This window comes from Lepisosteus platostomus, chromosome 4 (genome assembly GCF_059453375.1).
Source record: "Lepisosteus platostomus isolate fLepPlt1 chromosome 4, fLepPlt1.hap1, whole genome shotgun sequence".
Taxonomy (NCBI): Eukaryota; Metazoa; Chordata; class Actinopteri; order Semionotiformes; family Lepisosteidae; genus Lepisosteus; species Lepisosteus platostomus.
This window is the reverse complement of record NC_142614.1, coordinates 5,401,790-5,425,022: the sequence shown is the minus strand read 5'-3', so window position 1 is coordinate 5,425,022 and position 23,233 is coordinate 5,401,790. Positions and strand designations below refer to the sequence as shown.

General features: G+C 50.2%; 1 protein-coding gene across 10 annotated transcripts; it reads right to left on the bottom strand.

Moving 5' to 3' along the window:
- Nucleotides 1–1,733: 1,733 nt before the first annotated feature.
- Nucleotides 1,734–22,511, bottom strand: ccdc9 (coiled-coil domain containing 9). Of its 10 annotated transcripts, none has more exons than XM_088627730.1 (16): nt 22,262–22,507; nt 21,097–21,168; nt 19,674–19,778; nt 19,313–19,465; nt 18,191–18,520; nt 17,575–17,658; nt 16,417–16,596; nt 15,449–15,630; nt 14,499–14,557; nt 14,138–14,185; nt 12,567–12,687; nt 11,703–11,778; nt 10,697–11,297; nt 9,958–10,047; nt 9,373–9,471; nt 1,734–5,085 (listed from the first exon to the last, which is right to left on the bottom strand). In XM_088627730.1, exons 2-16 carry the CDS (start codon nt 21,097–21,099, stop codon nt 5,081–5,083), a joined length of 2,136 nt encoding a protein of 711 aa, XP_088483856.1. In that variant the 5' UTR covers nt 21,100–21,168; nt 22,262–22,507; the 3' UTR covers nt 1,734–5,080. The 10 variants fall into 10 exon arrangements, with proteins under 10 accessions (XP_088483856.1, XP_088483853.1, XP_088483855.1 ...); XM_088627727.1 differs by having other exon boundaries at nt 9,910–10,047; nt 22,262–22,501; XM_088627729.1 differs by lacking the exon at nt 1,734–5,085 and adding an exon at nt 5,092–6,148 and having other exon boundaries at nt 22,262–22,511.
- Between the last annotated feature and the right edge of the window lie 722 nt (nt 22,512–23,233).

The window sequence follows — 23,233 nt, the reverse complement described above, 5'->3', positions numbered from 1 at the left end:
AACAACCGGATCCAATACACTCCTGCACATTCACCAGCACGATTTGCGCCAATATCAGCGGCACTAGAAGTCTAAATCCTAGTTTCCCCCCCTAGTCTAAATTCCCCCCCCCCCCACTGCTGAGGACACTGCTGCCAGTTTCCGGTTTTGAATTCCAGGCTCCAGCGCAAATGACTGGCTGCACCCACTCCGGGCACGGCTTCCGCTCCAAACCCGTCGGGCCGCTCCCCGCCTTGAATTTGTCCCGCTGTGCGCTCCACCGCAAGAAGCGCTCACACTCGCGAACACCAGGAGGCCGGCCCAGGCCAAGGTGCTCGTCTGTGCGCTGTACATCGCCTGCCGCCAGCAGATACTGTTCCTCTCATTGGCAGCTTCTAACGGGTCAGACCCCTGTGATACCACGGCGGGGTTTGAACTATTTGCTCAAGAGCTACAGGGTCTCCCAGGTTCAACACTTTATCTTACATTTAACTTCCCCCAGGGCTGCACACGCCTGGCCAGTAGAGCCACTGGCCCTGCAACGTCAGTGGCCCCATCGGACCCTCAACCGAAATAATTACTAGATGAATCATTAGCTCTGCCACTGTTCCACTTCCCAAGATATGAATTCTTCAAGTCACTGCTTGGGTAAAATGTTTTCAGTTTTGGAGCCGTTAATTAAAAATAGCATAAGTGAATTACCCCTTCAGTTTGTGCTCTTTAATTAAAAGCTGCCCGGGTGGAATAAAACGAAGAGACGGGGGAATTGGCCGGACCTGAATCAGGGAGCCATCAGTAAATCCACTTACTGCTCGTTTTTAATTTTTTGAGGCTGCACACAGGGTAACCCGCTACTATACTAACAGAGCTGCCCCCGGGGTGGTTTAGGGGCAGGCAGGCCAAGCCCAGGAATCAAACACTAACAGCTCACTCAAAAGGCCAACATGCAGCATGCATGATTGCCAAAATGCCCAGGATTGCCCAGGCAACACCCCCCATCAGCTATAGTGCACACAGAATTCCAGCAGGTGGCACTCACAGTAGTACTCTGCCCCACAGGCGCCCGTGTGCCTCAGTGTACAGCCATGAAGGCCTGGCATTAAATATAGAGCCAGGGGCCTCCACAGTGGCTCACTGAGTGCAGGGTGAGGTCTAGGTTTCTGTTGCTCGAGCCAGGACCACATCCCTCATGGCCCGAGCGACACGGCGCCAAATCTCCACGATGCCCATTACGTGCAACGAGAGGGAGTGGGTGGGTGGGTGGCTCGAAGGGGGGCAGGGTCCGAGTCCACCTGCGCTTCCTCGTTCGCCCCTGTAGGCGAGCCGAACTGTGAAAGAAACGACTGGCTGCTCCGAATCCAGCTGGGCACAACGCCGACAGGGCTCCCTGCCGAACAGCTTTCTTTGCCAAATACGCAGCGGAGCAAGAAACTCCAGAGACGTGCAGCACTGGCTGATCAGCATCTTAAAAATGCCTAACGGGCTACGTTACACGAGTTCCACTTTCTCGGCCCGCTCATTGAGGCCGATTTTCAGGTCTTTGCCTAAGGGCATGTATCCTTTCAGTGCTCAACGATTCAGGGGAGATCACATGCAGGTCACAGAACAGTGTTGCAGGCTCCCCCTGTACCAAGACACTGCACACTGAAAGATCCTGAGCCTTAAATTGGACATTTAAAACACAGAATGAGGTTTGCATGCTACACGTATGCAGACACAGGAGGCATTCAAATAAATAAGAAAAAAAAAAGAAATCAGTCCAATCATTTTTATTTTATTTTACATGACTCTGTAAACCCAGATCATTCTGTTTTCAGTGCCCATCAGGAGAAATCATTCACAGCAGGACTGTCATTCTGCATTTAAGATTTTTCACACAGGGTGCTTTTGGAAGGAGGAAATGAACTTTAACATGATTGCCAAGCACTAGTGGGGAAACAGATCAGACTCACAATGCACAACAGTTCGACCGGTGTATGAGACTGATACACAACACAGGTACAAACAAGAAGCTGGTGACATTTGGCTATTGCTCCAGTGTCACATCATAATTATGTGCTACGACTGTTCAAATAAGATGACATTCCCCACCCCCCCATTGATGAAAGTGACACCTGCCAGTCACACCTCTAGGAATAATCTGCAGTCAGCTCAGCCAGACTCCCTCACTTCTCCACCACTGAGGAGGGGGCCTGCGAAAATCAAGAACAGGCGAGTGTGACTGAGCTGAGAGGATAGGAACCAGTGGAAGTGTGATTAACAGGTCTCACCCATGGAGAACAGACGTTGAATTCCATCTCGAGCTACTCGGAACTGCAAATGACTCTGAGCTCATGCCTGGCGTCAGGAAACAATGAAATCACGTGTTGGTGACACTGGCCTCGCTGGGCTGAGAACATCTCGAAAGATTCCTACCGAAATTCTGCATCCGGCTCCCCCCAGAACAGAAATGGTGGCTGATGTTGTGCCCTAGAGCTTAGAACTATGAAAAACATACTTTAATGAAGCAGGATCTCATTCATCCAGCATATAGAATATATTCATATTCTGTATAAATCCTTGGTATGTCTGTCTACATACTTGCATTAAAGGGGCACTGCTTCATTAAAAGGGTGAAAACAGACGTGTTGGAAAATGTAATGTCACAAGTGTTCACCAGTGGCCACATATGGACTAAGGCATCATGGATCAGGTCTCACTAATCAGTCGTATGGATTTCACTTTCACCCCTTCTTACAGAACTGGGACTGCCTCTGTCTGGGGGGCTGCCGGAAAAAAGCATGCAGAATTCTGACAGGAGCTAAAAATTCAACAGCTGAACAAGGAATAGATGACATTACTCACGAGCAACACCTTGACCGTAAACTCAGTGCTTAAAAAAAAGCGCCGCACACCTGCTGTGGTGCATTTAACCAAGCACAGGCTGGTGACAAAGAGAAATAAACACACCATCTTTTCTCCTGCCAATCTGATGATCTTACCCAGGCCTCCAGTCACACTCAGTATGAATCGGTCGTGCCGAGGGGATCACATTGATGACTAATACTGCAGATACTGGTCTAGAAAGGTTCAAAATAATTGGGGGAAAAAAGTATACATTCCCAACAAGTGCAAAAATTCAGAGCTGAAAGTGTTAAAAATTGGTTTCATATTGGTGACTGGAACCCAGTCAACTAGAAACCTAGAAAGCCCTGGAAGCTCAAAGGTATTTTAAAATTGTTCTACAAAGTAAAAGTCTCAGAGCTGGTGCAGATCTTTTCAGAAATTTAAAAAACAACACAAGTAGAAAGCCCTCTATCTAGATCACCATTTGTGAAAGAAGCAGTTTCCAAGACTTTAAAACTGGAATGTAATCTAAAAATGTATTTTTTAAAAAAGCCTTAAAAACTCCAGTGAAAACCTCCCCCAGGTAAAAATCATAAGACTTCTGAACAGTGGTTCTGAGAAGTGTGCTTATATTTTAGCCATCTGCAGAGGATGCATCCCAATTTGTTATAGTTTCCAACTAGAGACCCTCGCTTAAAACAAGCTTAAACAAAAAAAGAGGAGCTGCCCTGTTTTCCCAAACATTATGTATGATGTAGGAGCATTTATGTCAGACCATGCATAATGTAGAGCACAGCTATCAGACAGTTCTACATGTGGATGCAGTTTTGTGCTCAGTGCTGTATACAACTATAAGGTCTCAATGTCAGAACTGCTCATTCGAATAACGCAGAGCTCTTTGCACTGTACCAGCACGGATGCCTCCTCTCACAAACTGTGTATGTTTTTTTATTTACAAAGTGATATGCAGTTATATCATTCATTGATACTTAAAGCAATCATGTTTGGGGGCCTGTTCTTCAAAAAAAAGAGTGGAAGTGTTGTAGAAGTATTTGGCATGCAAAAGAAAATCTAGCAGGCTACTTGCAATCCCCAAGTTTAACTCGTGCACATGAAACCTTCCTGCCCAGGAAGGGCTTTGTGACGGAGCATGCACATATCAAGCACACTTCTCTGGGCAAGGGAGAAGCACGAGTTGAACAAGAACTGCCTTCTCCCGCCCCAGGCAGCCTACAAACGCTGTATAAACCAGACGTGCATAGAAAGAGATTTAAGCCTCTCCAGGCTTACCTGTGACATCCATCCCACACCCGCAGTGATCACCTACAGCTAGTAAAGAAAGATATTAATCTTTCTTGTCTAGACACATGTATATAAAAGTGTTTTTATAACCCTCCATAACAATGTTCAATGACCATTTGGCTGTATTTGTGTTACATATCGATAAGGTGAAGTATTGCGAATAAAATTGGTGACAATTTCGAATGTATGTAGACTGCTCCACGCACTCTTTTTATGCCAATGATGGAACATTCCTCAAGCTTTTTTCTTTGCTTTGGAAATTTTAATATTGCCTCCCAAAAAAAAAAAAATGTTAATGGTGTCATCTGCATCGAGACAGGGTGTTCATCTTTCTAAAACGGAGCTGCATAGCAACACATTTCCTGGAAAAAAAAACATCAAAAGAAAATACGCAGCAACTTCTCCATTAAAACTGTGACAAACGGAGGCCAAAACAATGACTCTCAGCAATTCTGTAATAAATGACATAGTACTGCTTACACCAGCAATGCTTTTAGAGAGAAAAGTCATGCAAACAAACTCAAATTAGGAAATAAAACATTCAGGAATCAAAAGGTACACAAAAGTGAACCAATGGGCTCATGTGTATCCTCCATGATTGTGTGTAAGCATTTAAACATCTCTCTGATCACAGTGGAACTACCACGTTTGTTCTGCAAACCATAAATAAGTTTTTTATTTCTATTTTAAAAAAAAATGCTTTCTGGTCTCCATCCTCCGCCTGAGAAGGGGCCGGGTTTTTGTGGGAACACGAATACAATTCGGCAGGTCACTTCAGTGATTTTCAAGAGCCCCGTTAGGTGGTCTTTTTCTTTTTTTTAAATGAAAACTTAAATGCAGATGCCCAGCCAGCTGCTGCAGCATGCACAGCCCAGGACCGCCAGAGCAGCCCGGGCGATCCGTCACAGACAAAGCTCCGTCTCTCTCTCTCTCTCGCCTTCCGAGAGCTCCAGCGAGGCGAGGGGAGCCTCTCTCAGCCTGCGAACAGAAAACACACGATCACCTCTCCGCTCAACACCTCCGCACAGGGGCGTGGAGGTCGAAAGGCTGGCAAAACGCTGGAACACATTTTTGTCTGGGTTTTTTTTTTAAAAACAATTCCATGTTCAGAGCAAGCCAGGGCACCGACACGGAACACGGCAGAGACAGCGAGACCTCGCTGGCAGCACTGTTTATTCCAGGCTGAAAAGAGAAGAAAGAAAACACAATGTTTCGGCCGTGGATCCTTCTTCAGGTGTGAGGAAGAAGCTGCTCCACAGCCGAAACGTTGCGTTTTCCTTCTCCTCTTTTCAGCATGGAATAAACCTCTTACTTGATCCTTTGCAGCCCACGCATGCTGACGCAGCTCCCCACCTGAACTACTGTCGGAATGGGTGCTACTTGATGAGAAAAGTAGTTACTGCAGCCCTTGAGGCACAACAAAGGAGAGAAAGCAGCCTCATCCCTGGCCTGAAGGCAGTGTCACACTCAAGACAGACTAAGGGAACTGAATCTTTTTCCTCCCGAAACAGAATCGAACTTGACTCGGGCACTGACATCCTGAAAGGTCCTGAGCAAAGCGAGGACATTTGTCAAGATCAGCAACAGCACAAAGGGGAAGCATTCAGGACAGAACACAGGACAGGCATCTTTACAAAGAGGGGGGCTGTGGGATCTGCCTCCAGGGGATTCTTGAAGAAAGGGTTTGAACTGAATTCCAGAAACATGAAACCACGTGCGAGAAAATGAGCAACAGAATCTGAAGTGCCTTAACTTGTTTGCAAACTCCTGTTTGCTTTCACTTTTCAGGGACCCCACAATTCCTTTCTTTCCATAACCTCTACCTTTGTTGCCAACACTGAAGAATGACAGATTAACCCTAAAAAGCCAGTCACACTGAAATGAGCACCTCCAAACCCTGGACCTGCAGGGCTTTCCTGCCATCAGCCTAGGTGTCCAAAACATCAATTTTGCACATGAACAGTGTTGATGCACACAACAGCGTTCAGCTTCTTACAGGCCTCCTGTTGCTTTCAGTAAGTGGGGGGGGTAAACAAGGTTCCTGTAAAACAAAAAAAGCCCATTTGCCTACTGTACACAGAAAACGGGAGTTTAATAATAAGTGAACAAACGTGACTGGTGTGCTACCATGCTGACTGGAAGGTTTTCAGACCGCCTTACTTTGTAGGGCATTAAGAAGACATTAATAGATGGCAGCAATCGGATGATTAAGCAGCAGTACTCTGAAACCGCTGTTTATTAGGGCTTCAGTTACACGGATATTGGAATTAATGGGACAGCAACGCATAAAAGCATCTCAACAAATACAGGGCACTTAAAGGAGAACGACTGTGCTGGACGCCAGAACCCACAGTGCAATTTCAAAGTTTCTTCATAATGGAGGCAAAATACATAACTCTGACGCCAATTCCTGCATACTATTATAAACCCAATAGCTTTTAGCCAATGCATATTAGCCACATACATCATGTGGGGCCTGATGCAGACGCTGATGTGCATCATGGGACGTATGGCAGCACTGCAAATAACAGCAGCGCTTGTGATGTGCTGGGAACCTGCAGGGCATTATGTCTGGAAAGCAGGCCTCTCACGTAAGGTGGCTCCTTTTCCCTTTCCACTGGTCATTTCTTCTGACCGTCCCCGAGCTCGAGAACAGGAAACCACTGTGCGGCAGCCCCCTGCCTGGGACAGGCAGCAACGAGACTCTGAATGGGTCCGCAAACTAATAAAGACTAAAAACTAAAGGTCACACCTCTTTCTTGTACTGAAAACGAAGGAGCAAAAAGGATGTCATCTGGACAATACATTAGGTCATCACCTGAAGTGGTCAAACGAAAGTGGAGACTAAAAGAAACCCCCTTAATTAGGGCGTGCCTCAGCTAACGAGCCACCACTGATTAACTGTATCTGCTGGGGGGGAAGAAGTCACTGTGGAGTAACTTAACTACAGCAATAATCACACAATACAGCATTCCACAACTCTTCTTATACTCGATTTCAGTGCCACTTCTAATTCGATAATGGAGTTTAACAGCCAATGATGAGCATTAGCCTAGCTGGGAACATGAACACAGGTCCAAAAGTAGGTCACAAACTACAGGGATCTGTCCATCTTGCTGGGCTGTCATTTCATTTTCTTCTAAGTCACACAAACAAAGAGGCAGAGAGTCAAAGGCAAGTCTGAATGGTTTTATCCTCCATCATAATTCCATCTCTTTGCGACAGTGCATTTTGTCATTTCAAGGCAATCGAGCATGAGTGCGCCTTCACAGCAGGAGTCCCTGTAGTTAAAAGCGTTTTGAAGTCTAACGGCAGAAGCAGCTCTGCATCAGGGCCGATTCCAGACTTCTAGGAAAAAAAACAGACCAGACTGCAGGCTCTGATGACTGTACTATAAAGCAGCAGATAAAAAGACCAGAGAGCCCCTGGCGGCTTCACATACACCACCATCAGATCGCTGGAGATTGCAAAACAACTGTACCGGATTAAAAAAAAAACAAATTAGTGCTGTATTTTCCACTACGAAGTTCTTCCGGCTGATCCATTAGTGATGCTCACTCTGCGGTCTTTCAAGGACACTGCATTGCAGGATTCTGGTGCCAGTTCCTTAATTAACTCAACCCGATCGATATAACAATTAAGGGAAGCTCTTGTACGAAATGACCACAGCAAAGTGGGAATGGCCGTTTAGGAGTTCTCATCCATCAGTCTTTTATGATTCTTCAAGTGCATCAACTACCTTCGTGTAACGTGATGGCGCAATGCTGATACTAGATATACATTGTTTCACTCGAGAGCTTCTCCATAAAATATTGTATTATTGGAACAATTTCTCTCAAAAGATGGGAAAGCCCACACAAAAAGAGGGAAGGGGCAGTAACGGAGTGCTTAGACATATTCGGACCAGGACTGAGAACCAGGAATAACTGAAACGAGGGAAGAAAAATAACCTAAAAATAACAATAATGTTTTCTAAAGGGCACTCCTACACTATTTCACACCACAGCCTCAACCCAACTTGCCATTTAGCTGATCGACAGAAGATCTATCAACATTCAGAAGAAATGCAGCCCAGCCCTCCAAGCTTGTTCAGTGTGACCTTTAACCTCGGCCTGAAGGACCAGCCACCCTCACTGAAAATGTATATCTTATTCAACTTACTTTTGTCAGCAACCAAAAAAGCAAACCAAAAACAGACAAGATTAGGGCTTTCCCCGACTATGGATGGAATAAATTTGCATTAATCCGCTATATAACCACCCAACTTGTAAACAACTTTTTTTTACTTGGCCTTCCAGTAGTGACTCCTGTACCCGCACAGGATGATAAAGGATCTATAGACAAGCTCCACTGACACACCCCTCTACCAGAGACCTGCCTTTCTTTTAAGTATTACCCCAAAGGGGGTGGATGGGACACTCAGAACAACTGGAAGAGCACCACACCTTACTGACATCTGAGTGTCAGCTAGAACTTACTGACTGGCAGCCTGCAGGCACCTGAAAACTCACTGGACCTATGCCTCCTGAAATACAAAGATCCGTGTTTGCCCCTCGGTGTAGCTCTGATGAGGCTAATTTGATGTGAACAACTTTCCACCTCTTCTCTTAATGTTTGTTAACATTTCTCGAGCTGCGGTTGTCTTATTCAGCACTTTCCAGGAAAGCCGGGTGTTGGAACAGAAAAAGACGCATAAAAGACACAGCCCAAAGCACAACACAGAGCTCTGGAAAAGCAGATCCATTAGCAGAAACCAGAAAGCAAACATGAAGTGCCAAGAGGGAAACAGGATAATGGTGTGTTGATTAAGAAAATTAAACAAGAAAACAAAAAGCATTTATAACGACCAGGACTGAGAATCAGGAACGGGTCTGGTGGGGTTAGTATCGTATCCAAAGTCCGAAGCAGAATCCGAGCTCGGGAGAGGAAGCTCTCGGTTCTCCACTCCCAGAGGCCGCCCGCAGCGCGGTTGGGAAATCAGGTTTTCCAAACAGTCTGGATCACCAGGAAATACGGGTTTGCAGACAAAACAGAGAGAGAGCGTGAGCAGGCGTTACGAGGACAGAAGTCTGTGAGTCAACAGGTAGGCTTGGTCAGCTCATCCACAAGCAGAGTCGTAAAAACGTGCGAGAGCCCCTGTCCTCCCCCCGAGTCAACGCGGCGCCACACGGACATGCAGGGGAAACCTTCGCCGTCAGAGCTCAGCCGCGGTGAGCGAGTTTTTACGGAAAGCCACGCTCTCGAACCCGGTGATTTGGACCGCACCTGAGGCTGGCTGCCCTGGCTCCTCTGCCGAACCAGGACCCGCGCTGGAGGTCGGGTCCGAGGTCTGATCGGAGTCCGGCAACACAGCGCCGGGGTCAGCTGGGAGAGAGGAGAGGAGGTGTCAACAACAGGAAGGTCACAGGACTCCTGTTCATAGAGGGTTTGGGCTTGATTAAAAAATAAAAACAATCTTAGGTCACTACGTCTCCCCAAGATAAGGTGGAAATACCCAAAAATCTCATTTCAGGAGGGATGTGCTTGATTTTAGTCTTCTGATGGCGAGGCACTGCTAGGATCTGGGGCTGGCTGATCCCAAAGCTTTTGCTATTCGCTGGACGTCAACAACACAACATTAGGGAAAAGAGCTTTTCCCCCATCGTGTGCACCAGCAAGGCAGCAAGAATGATTCTATCCCTACCACAAATGAAAAGGAAATGTAACCACTGAACAGACATAAAAATATACTGCATACACTGAAAATATCACTGATCTGCATTTATCCCCCCCATGAGCACCCAGGTCCAAGTGCACCCATACCTTGGGAGCTTGGAGGACAGCTGGGGGGCTCTGACACAGGGAGGTCACCTGCTTCCTTGGTCGTCTTGGGGTGCTCTGCTCCCTGCTCCCCTTGGCCCCCCGGAGAGCCGGGAGACTCCTGAACCCTCGTCTGTCCGTCTACAGAGGGACAGAGCAGAGTGGAGAGTGAGGACCTGGCGGCCGCGTCTCACACACACACACACACACACACACACACACACGCCTCTTGAGCGACACAACGGGGCAGCAGGTCCTGCAGGGCTCAAGGACACTGTGAAACTGATTTAAGTCAGCTCATCTGTGTAATAAAGACCCGCCGGTCCTAAAGGGTCATGTGTCTCTGCCATTAAGCAGCAACTCGATAAAGCAGCAAAGTCCTAGAGTATCGGTGCAAGATTCTGGAACATCCAGTTTTCTGATCAACAGTCCATCAATTACAGTGTCTAGGAGGAGATGCACAAAAGATTCCTGCTATTAAAAAAAACTGCATTACTTTCGCTAATGACTGAAATCATCCACTTCAGGAGCTACGGCACAACTATGAGGTGGTGAGAACCTGCAACACATCACTTCCTGCTGCACGACGATCTGTTATGAAGAAGCTTCATCATTACACAGTTAAAAATAAGATCAAATGTGTGACCTGAACTGCTTCAGCTGTTGACACCTGCTCTGTGTAAGCATGTATTGCTCCCATTAGACAGGCCCCTGCAAGCTCTGCACGTACAAGCAGGCCTGGCGTTGCCCTGCGTGGCGACAGAAGAAAGGACCGTGTCCCGTCAGTCACCTGTGGTTGCTGGGACATCCTGTGGCTCCGGCCTGCCGCTGTCCTGCTCCGTCTGGGCGCTGGGTTCTGGGTCCTCTGCCTCTGCTGTGGTTGGGACAGGGGTGTCGTCGGGAGGCCCCGCTGGGTTCTGGGGGCCAGGGCTCCCCTCGGGGGTGGCGTCCGGCTTGAGGGGGCTCTCGCCCAGGCTGCTGCGCGGCGACTGCATCTCCATCTCCTCGCCCCAGTCCCGCACGGGCTCGTGGCCCTCCAGCGGGGAGAAGGGGCTCAGAGGCTTGGCTTCGGGGGACTGGAAGGACTGGGGATCCTGGGGCTCGGGGATGTGCACTTTGGGCAGGAGCGCGTGCTGCCGTCCCCTCGGGCTCCCCGATGGGGAGGAGAGGTGTGGGGTCTCAAGGGGCTTGGCCGGGATTGAGGCTGCAGGAGAAGACTTCTCTTCCTGCTCCACCTCCTCTACATCCTCCTCCTCCTCTTCTTCCTCGGACACCTCTCCCACAATCTCTTCCGCCCCGTCACTGGTGTCCTCCCATCCTTCCTCATCCTCCTCCTGACCTGTGACCTCTGGTGCACTCTTGGTGCTGACGTTTGGATCCTTGGGCTCAGGCTGGAAGACCCACATGGGAAGAATGAAAGAGAAGAGAACTCTTGTGACAGCAGAAACAGTTACAGGCAAGAGGAGACCATGTCACCTGTCTAGTAGTTAGGATCTCATCCAGCCTCTCCCTAGTTGCTTGTCCAGATGCAAACCCGAGCTGACTACGTCAGTAACCGTACAGCACATTAAATACTCCCACCAGGCATCCTTCGTCTCCGCTGGTCAAGGCTAATGAGGGTCACATCCTCTGGCCTTTCAAAGCTGAAACGTCACACCCAGAGGTCCTAAAACATCAGTGCAGGTGGAACAGGTACTGGAGCCTCTAGGCTCTCTGAATCAATGCTTTAAAAGTAAAAGGCAACCCCCCCTCCCCTCAGTAACCCTCCCTCCAGTACAGGAGGGGGAAAGCCTTACCTTTTTCTTGGGGGCAGTTTCCTCTTTCTTCTCTTCTTTCTCAGGTTTGTCGTCCTCCCAGCGATCGTCATGCATACTGTTGGCCAGAAAACACTTTTGGTGTTGGCCCAGTTATCAGTTAGTGAGGGAGCGCGCGCGGGCACACGCACACACCCTAGAACGGCACAGGACTGGGGCAAGGCACTGCTTAAAGGGGAACTGCAGAGCCCCAATTTCTCAGACGTGTTATTTATCCTTGGTACCAAATAAATTCATTGACGTTAAGGAACAAAAATGACAAACTTCGAATTCAGCACCAAACCATGAACTTTGTGAAAGTGCTGCAGGTCGCCATGTCGCCTCAACTCAAGTTTGAGCTCCCACAAATACAAATTGCGTGACCCCTCCTGCTCACTAGTCACCACAATAAATGTAATGTGATGCACGAAGGAATAAGTACAGGTTGTGCAGCAGACATTTCACTGCAGAAATGTCCTATCGTGATCTGCAGGCAGAGTTAACAAGCAGTATCTGTGGGCAAAACTATCTCAAAATCGAAAGCAATATTTCTATTGGGTTCACAGAGATGTATTCAAAAGCCTGCTTGTTTTACAACGTCAAAGGGCCACTTCACATCACCGGAAGTTTTGATGCCTCGTTCTGAATCGCACTACATGGCATGCTGCATACCTGGAAGTTTAGTCTATCTTGTGCTGCCAACTGGAGGCTTTAGAAGTTACTGTGCACGTTACTGTTATTGCAGTTTCAAATGCACTCCTCAACGCCGATTCTTTCTCACCCCGAAATATGAAAATAGCAGTGCCGTGTCCCTTTAATGGACATGTCCCGGACCGGTCTCTCGCGCTCACCCATGCCCCTCCGTACCTGTAGCTCTTGCCCTGCGCCCTGCCCTTGCCTCGGCCTCTGCTTCTTCCGGGCTCCTTCGACCTGGCCTGGCTCAGGAAGTCCCCTAACAGGGGGGCCTTGGGCGGCCTCTTCGCGTCGTCTAGGGGGGCAGAGAAACGCAGCAGGCGGTCAGGGCACCGCAGGGGGCACGGGGCCTCCCCTTGCGGGGTGTGTGGCCAGGCTCTGTGATCACCTCCCTCCCAGCGCACAAGCCCCCCAGCAGCTGCACTGAACAGACCCTAGGTCCTTGGCGCCAAGAGACTCGCCAGACCCACTACAGATCTCATGGCTGAAGCAGGGGACTGCATAGCACTGCAATCCACTTCAGGTTTTGCAGGATGGAGGTTCCTGTACTCTAAAGGAGGCAAGCTGGTGTTGGCTCAAAAGCTACAGTTCACAAACCCCGAGGCTGCTCAGACTTGGTCTTATTTCAAACCCAAGGCTTTATGCTTAGTGTGGGTGCATTTTTGGGAGCCAGTTTTTATTGATACTACTTACATCTTGACATTTAGAGAAAATATGCTGCTGCCCTGTAATCAGTCCAGGGAAGAGCAACCAATACAATCCAAGTCTTAAAGGACGGTCCAACACTGACAGGCTGGAGGAGCTGAACCTTTATTAGTCCTGATACAAGAATTCAGGATCCTCAATGCAGTGGATTTAAGAAGAAAGAGTAAAGAACGAAAGCAAAGGACACAAACTGAAAAACTATGTGGAAGTGCATTTAAAACTGAGAATAGGAGGCACTTCGATTCCCAAAGGGTTGAGGGAGTGTGGTAGAAACTGCCCAGTTATGTTGTTAAAACCGATGACCTCGTTTCTTTCAAAAAGCTACTGGACGAGATATTTGGATCAATTAAATACAAATTAGATGTTCTTTAATGGACGTTTTTCCATTTGTTGCCTTTCGTATGTTCTTCAAATACACACCAGCTAAAGCCTATTCGCCATTTCCGAGATCTGGCCACAAGATGGAAATTCCTTTTATTTTGCACGCAGGTATTTTACGAAATGCACTAGGATCCTCAGCACCAACTACAAAGGCATGTGCAGGTTAGACCACTGAAGAAGCAGGTTTTTAGCTCTTTGAAATAAGTGTAGCAAGCATTGTATTGTAACTAGATTATCAGAAGTTGCGAATAAATTAGTTTTCAGAGAAAGGGAGTTAAAACAGCACACCGCAAAGCCTAGTAACAGCATCACAGAGCAAGAGACAGAGGTTTGAGCTTCCATTCCTCATAACAAATGCAAGAGAGAAATGTGCAAAAACCTGTAGCCAGACTCGCCAGAGATCTCCACCAGACCTCAAGAGCTGCAGGATCTTCAAGGTCACATTCTTTCCAGGCTCTTAATTACCTACTTAGCCTCAGTGACTAACTGGACCAGTTTAACTTTTCCCCAGGACTGTCGCTGGTGAGGTTTAGGAGAGAACCATAAACTATAATGGACTGCGCTCCTTGTGGACTGGAGCTGGAGAACCCTAGTTAACAGACCAACCACTGCAGAGGAGGATTCAACCCACAAGCACACTCCCATGCCAAGACCCTGACCTGAGGCCCTGGCCCATCCCTGAGCTCTGCAACAGCGCCCCCCAGCTGCTGGAAAAAATAAGCGTCACAATGCTTAACTACAAAGCAGGCCGGGAACCGCGCATACTGTCCGAGCAGACAGCTCACAGGCCTTTTTTTTTTTTTTTTTTACTTCTCATACCGAATTTTCCTGAGTGAAACGACTCCTCTAAAATTTAATTTTCTAATTATTAGCTCCAAAAAATCTGGTTGCAGTCTCCAATTTAAAAAAAAAAGGAATCTGAAACTTTCACACGAGATTTCCTCAAGTGGGAGACAACGTTACTGGAGCTTGTCATTATCAGCATGTCTGAAAAGGCCAGGCAGAGACGGACAGCCTCACCTTTCCTGCCGCCCTGATCGGCCGTGGGCACACCGGTCACCGCTGCGTCCTCTTTGAACCTGCAAGCAGACCTGTCGTCAAGCACGGTGCTGCTGACATCCCACTGCATCACTGTTCTCTCATCTAAAGACACTGTCTTCGCGAGCGAATGGGACTCCTGCACAGCCCTGATGGAGAATCTCTGACAGTCAGCTCTGCTTTATCTCATAACTCACAGGATGCTTCGTTATAATCGATTTCAGCACTTAATGTGGTGCTGAAATGAGGGGTTCCTTATTACACGTGACCCACGGAGAGGTCTGCAGAGAATGCTGAAAGCCAGCTGTTCCTAGACAACCGACAGGAATCCCTACCTAAGACTGTCAGATTGAGTGTGTGATAGTCATATATACAGAGCCACTGCATTTTATTAAGCCAGTCTGTATGATCCAGCTATCTGACCTGGTTTATGACATTTCTTCCTACACGACTAGGACAGCACCTATACTCCATTAGACAGAGCAGAGTCCGTGCCAGTAAACACAAGTGCATGCCATCACTAACCAAGAGCAAGGTCTTCCTGCTGAGAACAGTGTACAATGAGACTGTAGGGGGCAGAGTAGTGGGTAAGCTATTAGACTCCTGCCTGACAGGTCCTGGGTTCGAGTTCCTGCTGCAGACACTGCCGTTGGACTGTTGAGGTCCTTAACCCCAGCAGCCCCAGTCCACCCAGCTGGATAAGTGGGAAGAGAAGAAGCAATCCCTGCGATGGACCAGTGTCCCATTCGGAGATGAGGGGGGAAGACTCACATGCTCTCAATCTGCTTAATGCTGTGGTAACTGGGATGAGCTCTGGGTCTGCCGTGGCTCAGACTGACCGCTCTGGTTTAATTTACGCGGGTCCCTACACAAACCAAGTGCATGATGCACCCAGAAATGACAAATGTGGCGCGTGGCCGGGGTGCCCTCACATGGCGTCGGCCTTCTGCGCGTCCCACTCCCGCCTCCACTGGCCCGTGGCGTTGCGGTGCCGGGCCAGGCGCTCCTGGTCGATCTGCTCGCGCTCCTTCTTCCAGCGCAGGTACTCGGCCCTCTCCCGGCCCGTCATGGACAGGGTCATGTCCACCGAGCCCTTGGGGCCCGGGCGCCGGCTCTGGGGGGGGAGAGAGAGGACAGAGAGGGGCCTTTCAGGGGCTTTTTCCCCCAGCAAGACAAAACCCTGGAAGAACTGTGCCTCAGGCCTAAAACCAGTGTTGCCCCAGTAGAAAGCCGGTGTTTTCAGAGCGCTGTAAGTAACTACCCCACAACTGCAACTGGACCGAGACGACAATCACTTCAACGGGCTGGCCATCCTGAGTCCTGTGGGGTCACAGTGCAGAAGGCTGAACAGGTCACCCCTCCATCGGATTTTAAAAAGGAGGAAGAGCTCTTTTTTGGCACAAAAAGCTCCCAACCTCACGGAACTCAAAACTTCCAAACCGGACAGAAAATAACCTGCAAGGGCCAGATGTCTTTGTCAATTCATGGTGGAGATGGAGAGACACAGGCTTTAGGACCCCGGCTCTCCAGGACCGGCCAGCCCAGTCGCTTTTAAGCAGCGGTTCCCCATCTTAATCCCGGTGACCCCAACACCTGCTGGTCTTCATCAGAGACCAGGAGCCTCGCTTCATCCGAGAACTGCCATCACTGGAATATGTGCATTTTGTTTCTACTCAAACGTTTGGGATTTTATTTCACGGTTTAAGCTCCCCGTTTCACAGCTGGAAAGAACTGTTTAAATTAATCTGATTATTTTGAAGTCAGTGAAGGGTCTGACTGTGAAACTCGGCTGGAACAAAGACCAGCAGGCCTCCCCCCCTCAAATGAACTGGCCACTGCAATGGACCCAAAACCTACAAACCCAGCACCCGTCCAAAATTCCTGTCCCACGGGTGCTCACCGTCCACTCCTTATCCCACTCCGGGCTTGTCCTGACGTTGTCAAAGTCCAGCCCCCCCCAGTTTCGGACGTGGCGCCGGCTCCCTTCTTTCCGGTCCCGGTCCGCATCCGGGACCGGCCCGCAGCGCCTGGGGTCGTCCAGGAAATTGCGGATGGGGTTCTTCTCCCCCTGGCCTTCCCCCTGCGACAGAAAACACGAGGTGCGCACGGTGAGGGTCATCCTGAGCCCCCCAGCTCTCCTGCAGCTGTGCTTCCGACACACTTCGGACAAGCCATTGGTGCCGATCTGCGAGCGAACCAAACACGAAAGGCATCCGAGCGCTCTGTTAAACACTCCGGCCATCGCCAGCCCAGATCGGCGACTGCCGACTTCTGAACACTGTTCGTTCGACGTGTTACAGGTTATAAAAAATATTTAGAAAGGGAACACATAGCGCTTCAGGTCAGGGGTTGCCCTTAAATCTTCTCCTGTGTAGGGATGCAAGGAGTTAAAACGCCGTGCCGTCAAGGTCCAGGATGATTTAACAGTGACGGTTCCAGAGGACACTGCAGGAGACACACGCAGGGTGTACTTCCCACAGAGCCCAGAATGACATCAGTGTTTCAGAGGGTTTTCTAGTCCGAGTAGAGCTCTGGTCACCCTGTGTTAGGACCACGAGTGGGAGTTGGAGTGACCATTGCCAAGTAGCTCCTACTTCTGACTATTCCTCAGACGTCATGTACAACAACCGGCGCCTGTTGGAATCCACTCCAGCCAGGACAGGAATAATGACCCCAGGCCAGAGCCAGATTTCTTCTCCTATAATGAGCACTAAACAAGTTTTCTGGGAGCTAGCGCACATTTGGCTCAGACATCTTCCAATTCTTGCCTTGCTCACCTTTCAATCCTCACGTTTTCCTCACCCCACCCTTTTCCTTGGCCTGTCCAATCTCTTCCCCCCCCCCCCACCCCACACACACACACACACACACACACACACACACCTCGTCCAGGGCGCTCCCGGCTCCAGTGGGACCCGTGCACACGTCCACAGCGGAGGGGCAGGCAGGAGCCTGTGCTCTACAGCTTGTGAAGATGCTGTGGGCCAGCTGGCACCGAGCCAGACCACGAAAACATCAACTTTCAGGAAAGAAACAAAACAAGATGCAATGCCTTTACCCTCTGACCCCTTTCGTACTCGGCAATCTTCTCCATTTCCTCATTCATCTTCTCTATGTTCTGTCTCCTCTTCTCCTCCCACTCCTGGCACACAAAGGGACAAAGGGATCGAGCGTCAGCGAAGCTTCTCTTACGTTTGTCCGGGGCTGCGTGAGCCCAGACACACAGACACTTCGCCTCCTACCACCTCCGTCACACTGGCGACTTGGAGAGATTCGGCAGATCATGGCGTTAACTTTTTGAAGTGAGGAAAAAAAAAAAAAGAACTCTTAAATGGTCAGCATACTGTAAGATCTATTTTCCAGGCCTAGACGATTTGTGCGCAGAGTATTATAATAGAGCGCGAATCTCTTGTGGCTCTTTTTAAAGGCATCCCAGAACCAACGGCGATGCACAAACCCAAGGACACAAGCGGAAAAGACATGAAAGGGCCTTTATGACAGAGAAGAAAAAGCAGGTCTTTACGCAGAGGGTGGTGGGAGCATGGAACAAGCTGCACCAACACGTGGCTGAAGCCAACAGCAGGGTTCCGTCACGAGTCCCGACGGGCTGGAATCTGCCGTGCGGAGCGAAACCTGCTTCCCAGGGGTCCGGAAGGCGCGACGGACTGACTGACCTTGGTCTTCCTGTCCGGGCCGGGGCCAACCGGCCCGCCGCCTCGGCCCCTTCGCCCCCGGGGCGTGTGCTCCGGCCTCCCGGCGCCCTCCCCCGCCTCGCGGTCCTGCCGGGGCTCCCCCTTCTCGCGCCGCGGCTCTCTCCGCTCGTAGTAGACGCCGCCGCCGCCACCGCTGCCACCCCGGGGCCCGCGGCTCAGCCGGCCGGACCCGGCCCTCCTGGGGGGGCTCTGCCCCGGGGGGCTGCGGGGGGGGTCCGCGGCGAACTCCCCGTCCTGTCCCCGGCCGCGGGGAGACACGGGCTTCCTGTCGCTGATGACGCGCTTCTCCTGCTGGGAGAAGACGGAGCGTTCAGCCAGCGCAGACACACCAGCACACTGCCACTTACACGTGCGCGTTTAGTGCTGTAGCTGCAGTGCTCAAAGGGTTCCGACGTGCTTGTACAATTTGCGACAGTGCATTTACAGCCTGGCAGCCCTGTGGAGCTCAGCAGGTGTGAGCCTGGCCAGTACCTGGAGGGGAGACTCTTGGGAAAGCTGGGGCTGCTGCTGGAAGAGGTGTCTGTGGGACCAATAGAGGGCGCTCACCCTGCAGTCTGTGTGTCCTAATGCCCCAGTGTCATGACAGGGACACTATACTGTAAAAAGGCGCCGTCCTTAAGATGAGACATAAAAGTGAGGTCCTGACTCTGTGGTCATTAAAAATCCTGGGGTGTTTCTTGAAAAGAGCAGGTTCTGGCTAAATTTCCCCCTGGCCTTCACCAGTCATGGCCTCCTAATCATCCCCATCTTGAACTGGCTTCATCACTCTGCTCTCCTCCCCACTGAGAGCTGGTGTGTGGTGAGAGTACTGGCGCACTAAGGCTGCCGTCACATCATCCAGGTGTGGGTACACACTGGTGGGGGTGGAGGGTATCCCCATTACCTGTGAAGTGCTTTGAGTGGAGGGTCCAGAAAAGCGCTATATAAGTGTAAGGAATTCATTATTGCTGCTACTGGCAGGCAATGCATCATTGTGCCACAGTACAACTCTTATAAGTGTTTATGGAGGTTTGGTTTAAGGGGGTCGGTCTGCAACTGTGCTCGAGCGCTCAGGCGAGCCGGCAGGTCAGTGCGCTCGCTCACCCCGGGCGCCTTGGACAGGTCCACAGTGACGGTGAGGCTCTCCTTCTCCGCCCGCCTGTGCTCCGGCTCCGCCTCCGGGGGGCGGGGCTTGCGCAAGGAGGTCGTCACAGCGATGCCTTCCTGCTCCGCCCTCTTCTTGTCCTCCTCAATTTCCTGCGGGCGGGGAGGAGACCGGCTGAGGCGAGGGGGAAGATCACGGGGAAAAGTCCTGGCAATCCGGGATACCAATCACCCACGCAGACGCGGTGCATCATGACCCACTCGGTGCCGAAGAGCTGGTTAATCCCCCCCATCTAGTGCAAACGGAAGACACAACGTTCGCCAGCCTGAAAGTAAAAGGGGCTGCTGGCCTGGGCCTTACCTGGTACCGCCTGACGAGGGCCTCATTCTTCTTCCGCAGGGCCTCGATGCGCCGGTCCAGCTCCGCGTCCTTCTCTTCCTTCGTCTTCAGATCCAGCGCTGCAGACTTGGGCGAGGAAGAGCAACCAGAGACCGCCTCAGCACCTTAAAACCGGCTGGCGCCTGCCTTCTCGACATCCACCCCGCCCCCCTCCTCCTCCTCCTCCCCGGGTCTCGAGCTCCTCCGCCGCCTCCAGCCGGGCGCCACGGAGACATGGAGGCAACAGGCAGGTGTCCGACAGAAAAGGAGGGCCCCAGACCACCTGCCTCTCAAACTCCTGGGGGCACCGCCGCAGACAGACATGGGGCGTGAGAGCTCAGCGGACACTGGGGCATCCGGGCAAAACAGGTGCCCCCGCTTGAAGAATCCGAGTCCCAGTAAGATTAGCCAGCGACCCCTGGATTTTAAGGGCTAACTAAAGCAGCTTAATGTGGCCCAGTGAATCCCTGGATTTTAGGAATTAACTAAAGCAACTTCACCACTGGAGGGACTCCTCTTAGAGCTCTTGTCAGTGGAGAGCAGCCTGCTATGTTCAACACGGTACAGGGGCTGTTAGAAACGACATGCATCTGCAGACACAAGCCCACTACTGTCTGTCAGTAGTTTGCATTCCGTCCAGGTACTGTTTAACACCAGGTCAAGTACAAAGATTTTCATGCAGGGCTGTCTGTCTCACGGCCAGTCAAAGAAACCTTTTGCTCAGTTTTTGGGGTTGGATCCTTCAATAAAGCCAGGAATCATCAGGTTCGACTGGGTTCCGCCCCAGCCAGTGTGAAAGTCCCTGACGGCCATCAGGAGGTGGGAGTTACCACAACAGCCACATTGAAATGTCACTGGGGCCGTGCGGTGGCTCTGTGGCTGAGGATCTGCGCCTGTGGCTGGAGTGTTGCCGGTTCGTATCCCGCAGCCGGCAGAGGAATCTTACTCTCCTACCTCCTCCCTGAGCGAGGCCCTTAACCCCAGCTGCTCCAGGGGGGCCTTATAAATGGCCGACCCTGCGCTCTGACCCCCAGCTTCACTCCCTGTGTGTCTCATGGAGAGCAAGGTGGACAAATTCCTAATACAGGAAATTGTATATGCCCAATAAAGTGATCTGATCTTATAATGTGGCCGTCCCTCTTCTCCCACCCTCCACTCCAGGCTCAGTGAGGAGCTGTAACTGTCTGCGGCTCTCCGGCTCTGTGCCCACCCTGCCACCCACACCGCCAGGTGGCAGACGCAGGGTTGTACACCCGAACGCTTGCGTCAGGTTATGACAGTGGAGAAGACGAGAAAGAAACTCACACACACCCCTCCGTCACACCGAGCTCCGGGTCGGAGAAGAATTCCGGCCTTTGTGAGCAGCAGGCAGGTTTTGATTTCGATCCGAACTCAAGAGACTCACCATGACTGCCCGTCCTGCGCTGGCCCACTGGGAGAGGACAGGAAATGCCGGTCACTCTGTGCCCTCAGGCTGCTGGAAGAGGAGAGCAAGTGTAGTTACACTGTCCTAAAATAAAATAGAAATACAGGCTTAGTACCCAGAAACAAGAGAGACCTTTTGTTTAGGTTAGCCAGTTTCAGGTCAAGTGAAAGATTCCAGGACTGTTGCCTGATCGTGCCTCGCAGGTCAATACGCGGTCGTTATTTCTGACTAATTTCTAATAATTTGAAAAGTTAAACCCAGGAAAGCACCAAGCCTCTCTGGCCACACTTACACATTATTCTCCTTTGTACAGCACTGATCCAGAAAGACACAGTTAAGCCCATTTCCCGTTTGTCAACTCTGTAAACTGTGCCTACGTACCGTTAGAAGATTTCCTTCCAGTGTTTCGGCACTCAGTGCACGATTAATCGGTTCTGAACTGAAACATGTTAACGCCTTGTGGGCGGACGGGGCGGTATCAGCTGTGGATTCAGCCCACGGTACATTCACGTCCACGGACCCCCCCCGGGGGCAGGGTCGCCCTGAAGCACACAACTGCAAACGCGGCGTGTGGGGAAAGCAAGGTGCATGTTTGGTTCCGAGGAAAACAAATACGAGGAAACGAAACTATCCCAGCGATAGGAATATAAATTCCCCACGTGCAACACAGGGAATTTGATTTGCAAAAAAACTAAATCGACAACCCTCTACTCAAACGTCCGTAGTTTTCCGTTCAAGGTAAACGAATTCTAAAAGGCGTCAGCGTGAGGTTGAGCCCAGTTTTGTGGTTACGCGCGACCTAATCTCCTTTACAAGCACCTATTAATCGTATTTACAGGTTAAATCGCGTTACCCGCGTAGGTACCATCAGCGTTCGGACGTAATTGCCTCAGACAAGGAAACCTCCGCTCTTATTCAACCGGACTCGAGCTGTGTTAAACTGTGTTCTGTCCAGGAGTCTTTTACAGAAGCATAACCGGCCCAAGTTCAGCAAAAGCTGTGGCACCAAATTCACCAATTGCAAAAGCAACATGTGTCCAGTTATTTATACAGAAAAGAACCATGTCATTAAACGCTCACATTAGACTAAAAAATAATAATAAAACCCCGTGAGCTATCGGTGTGGTGTATATATACTGCATACCTGTTCCTGCAGTTACCTGCAGGTTGTTTTCGGTCCCTTGACTTTGATCGGAGGCCTGTTTACGTTCCTCGAAGCTGTACGCTGCACAGTGTGTCCGTGCTAGCCTTCACTTAATCCGTGTGTTCATCCCCCGCTTCCTGCATACCCGGCTCCAGCTTCCTGCCAAATAGTGAGATGGAAAGAGGCGCTTCCTGCACGCCCGGCTCGAGCCGCCTGCCAAATAGCGAGGCGCACTCAGCGGCGAGAGGCGGTCCGAGAGCCCTTAAAGCCAGAGACTCGCCTTTTGACCAAACGTACAGTGTCAGCGAATACGACGTGATGCAATAAATAGCCCGCGATGTTCCCTCCAAGCACACAAGTTATGAAATATGCGCAAATAGGAAATTGAACTGCGCACGAAAAATTAAATACCCCCCCCCAAAAAAACAAACTAGGATGATGATAATAAAACAAACACGGTCTTCAATTGAAAAATGCTAAATTCACCACGAGACTGGCTGCGAGAGGGCCCAACTGTGGCTGTGTGCTTTATTACTGGTACTCGATCATCGATATCTGTGCTCTCGCCGTCTCGGACCTCACTGCTCATGCTCGCTCGGCACTCGGTCTGGGCTGGGCTCGCTGAATCGCTGTCTCGGTCTCTCGGATCTCTATGCTTCTGTGAGAATGACTTTATTAACAAAAAAAAATCATTTCAGGTTTACAATATTGCTTACACTCGATTTAGTGCGCACAAGTTTTTGTCACGGGGAGGGAAAAAGTTGCACAACTTGAGATTTGTGCGCACACAGACCATTAAACATTAGAGGGAACCGCCTGCCACCCACGACGTATCAACGAATTTACGTGATTAATTATGTTGTGAGTCCTAATAATATTTATAGATGATTGTTCAGTGGATTCATTTGTTATTGATATTGTTGCTGTGGTGTTACACTGCAGTCTCTGCAATGTTTACGTCATTAACTATTG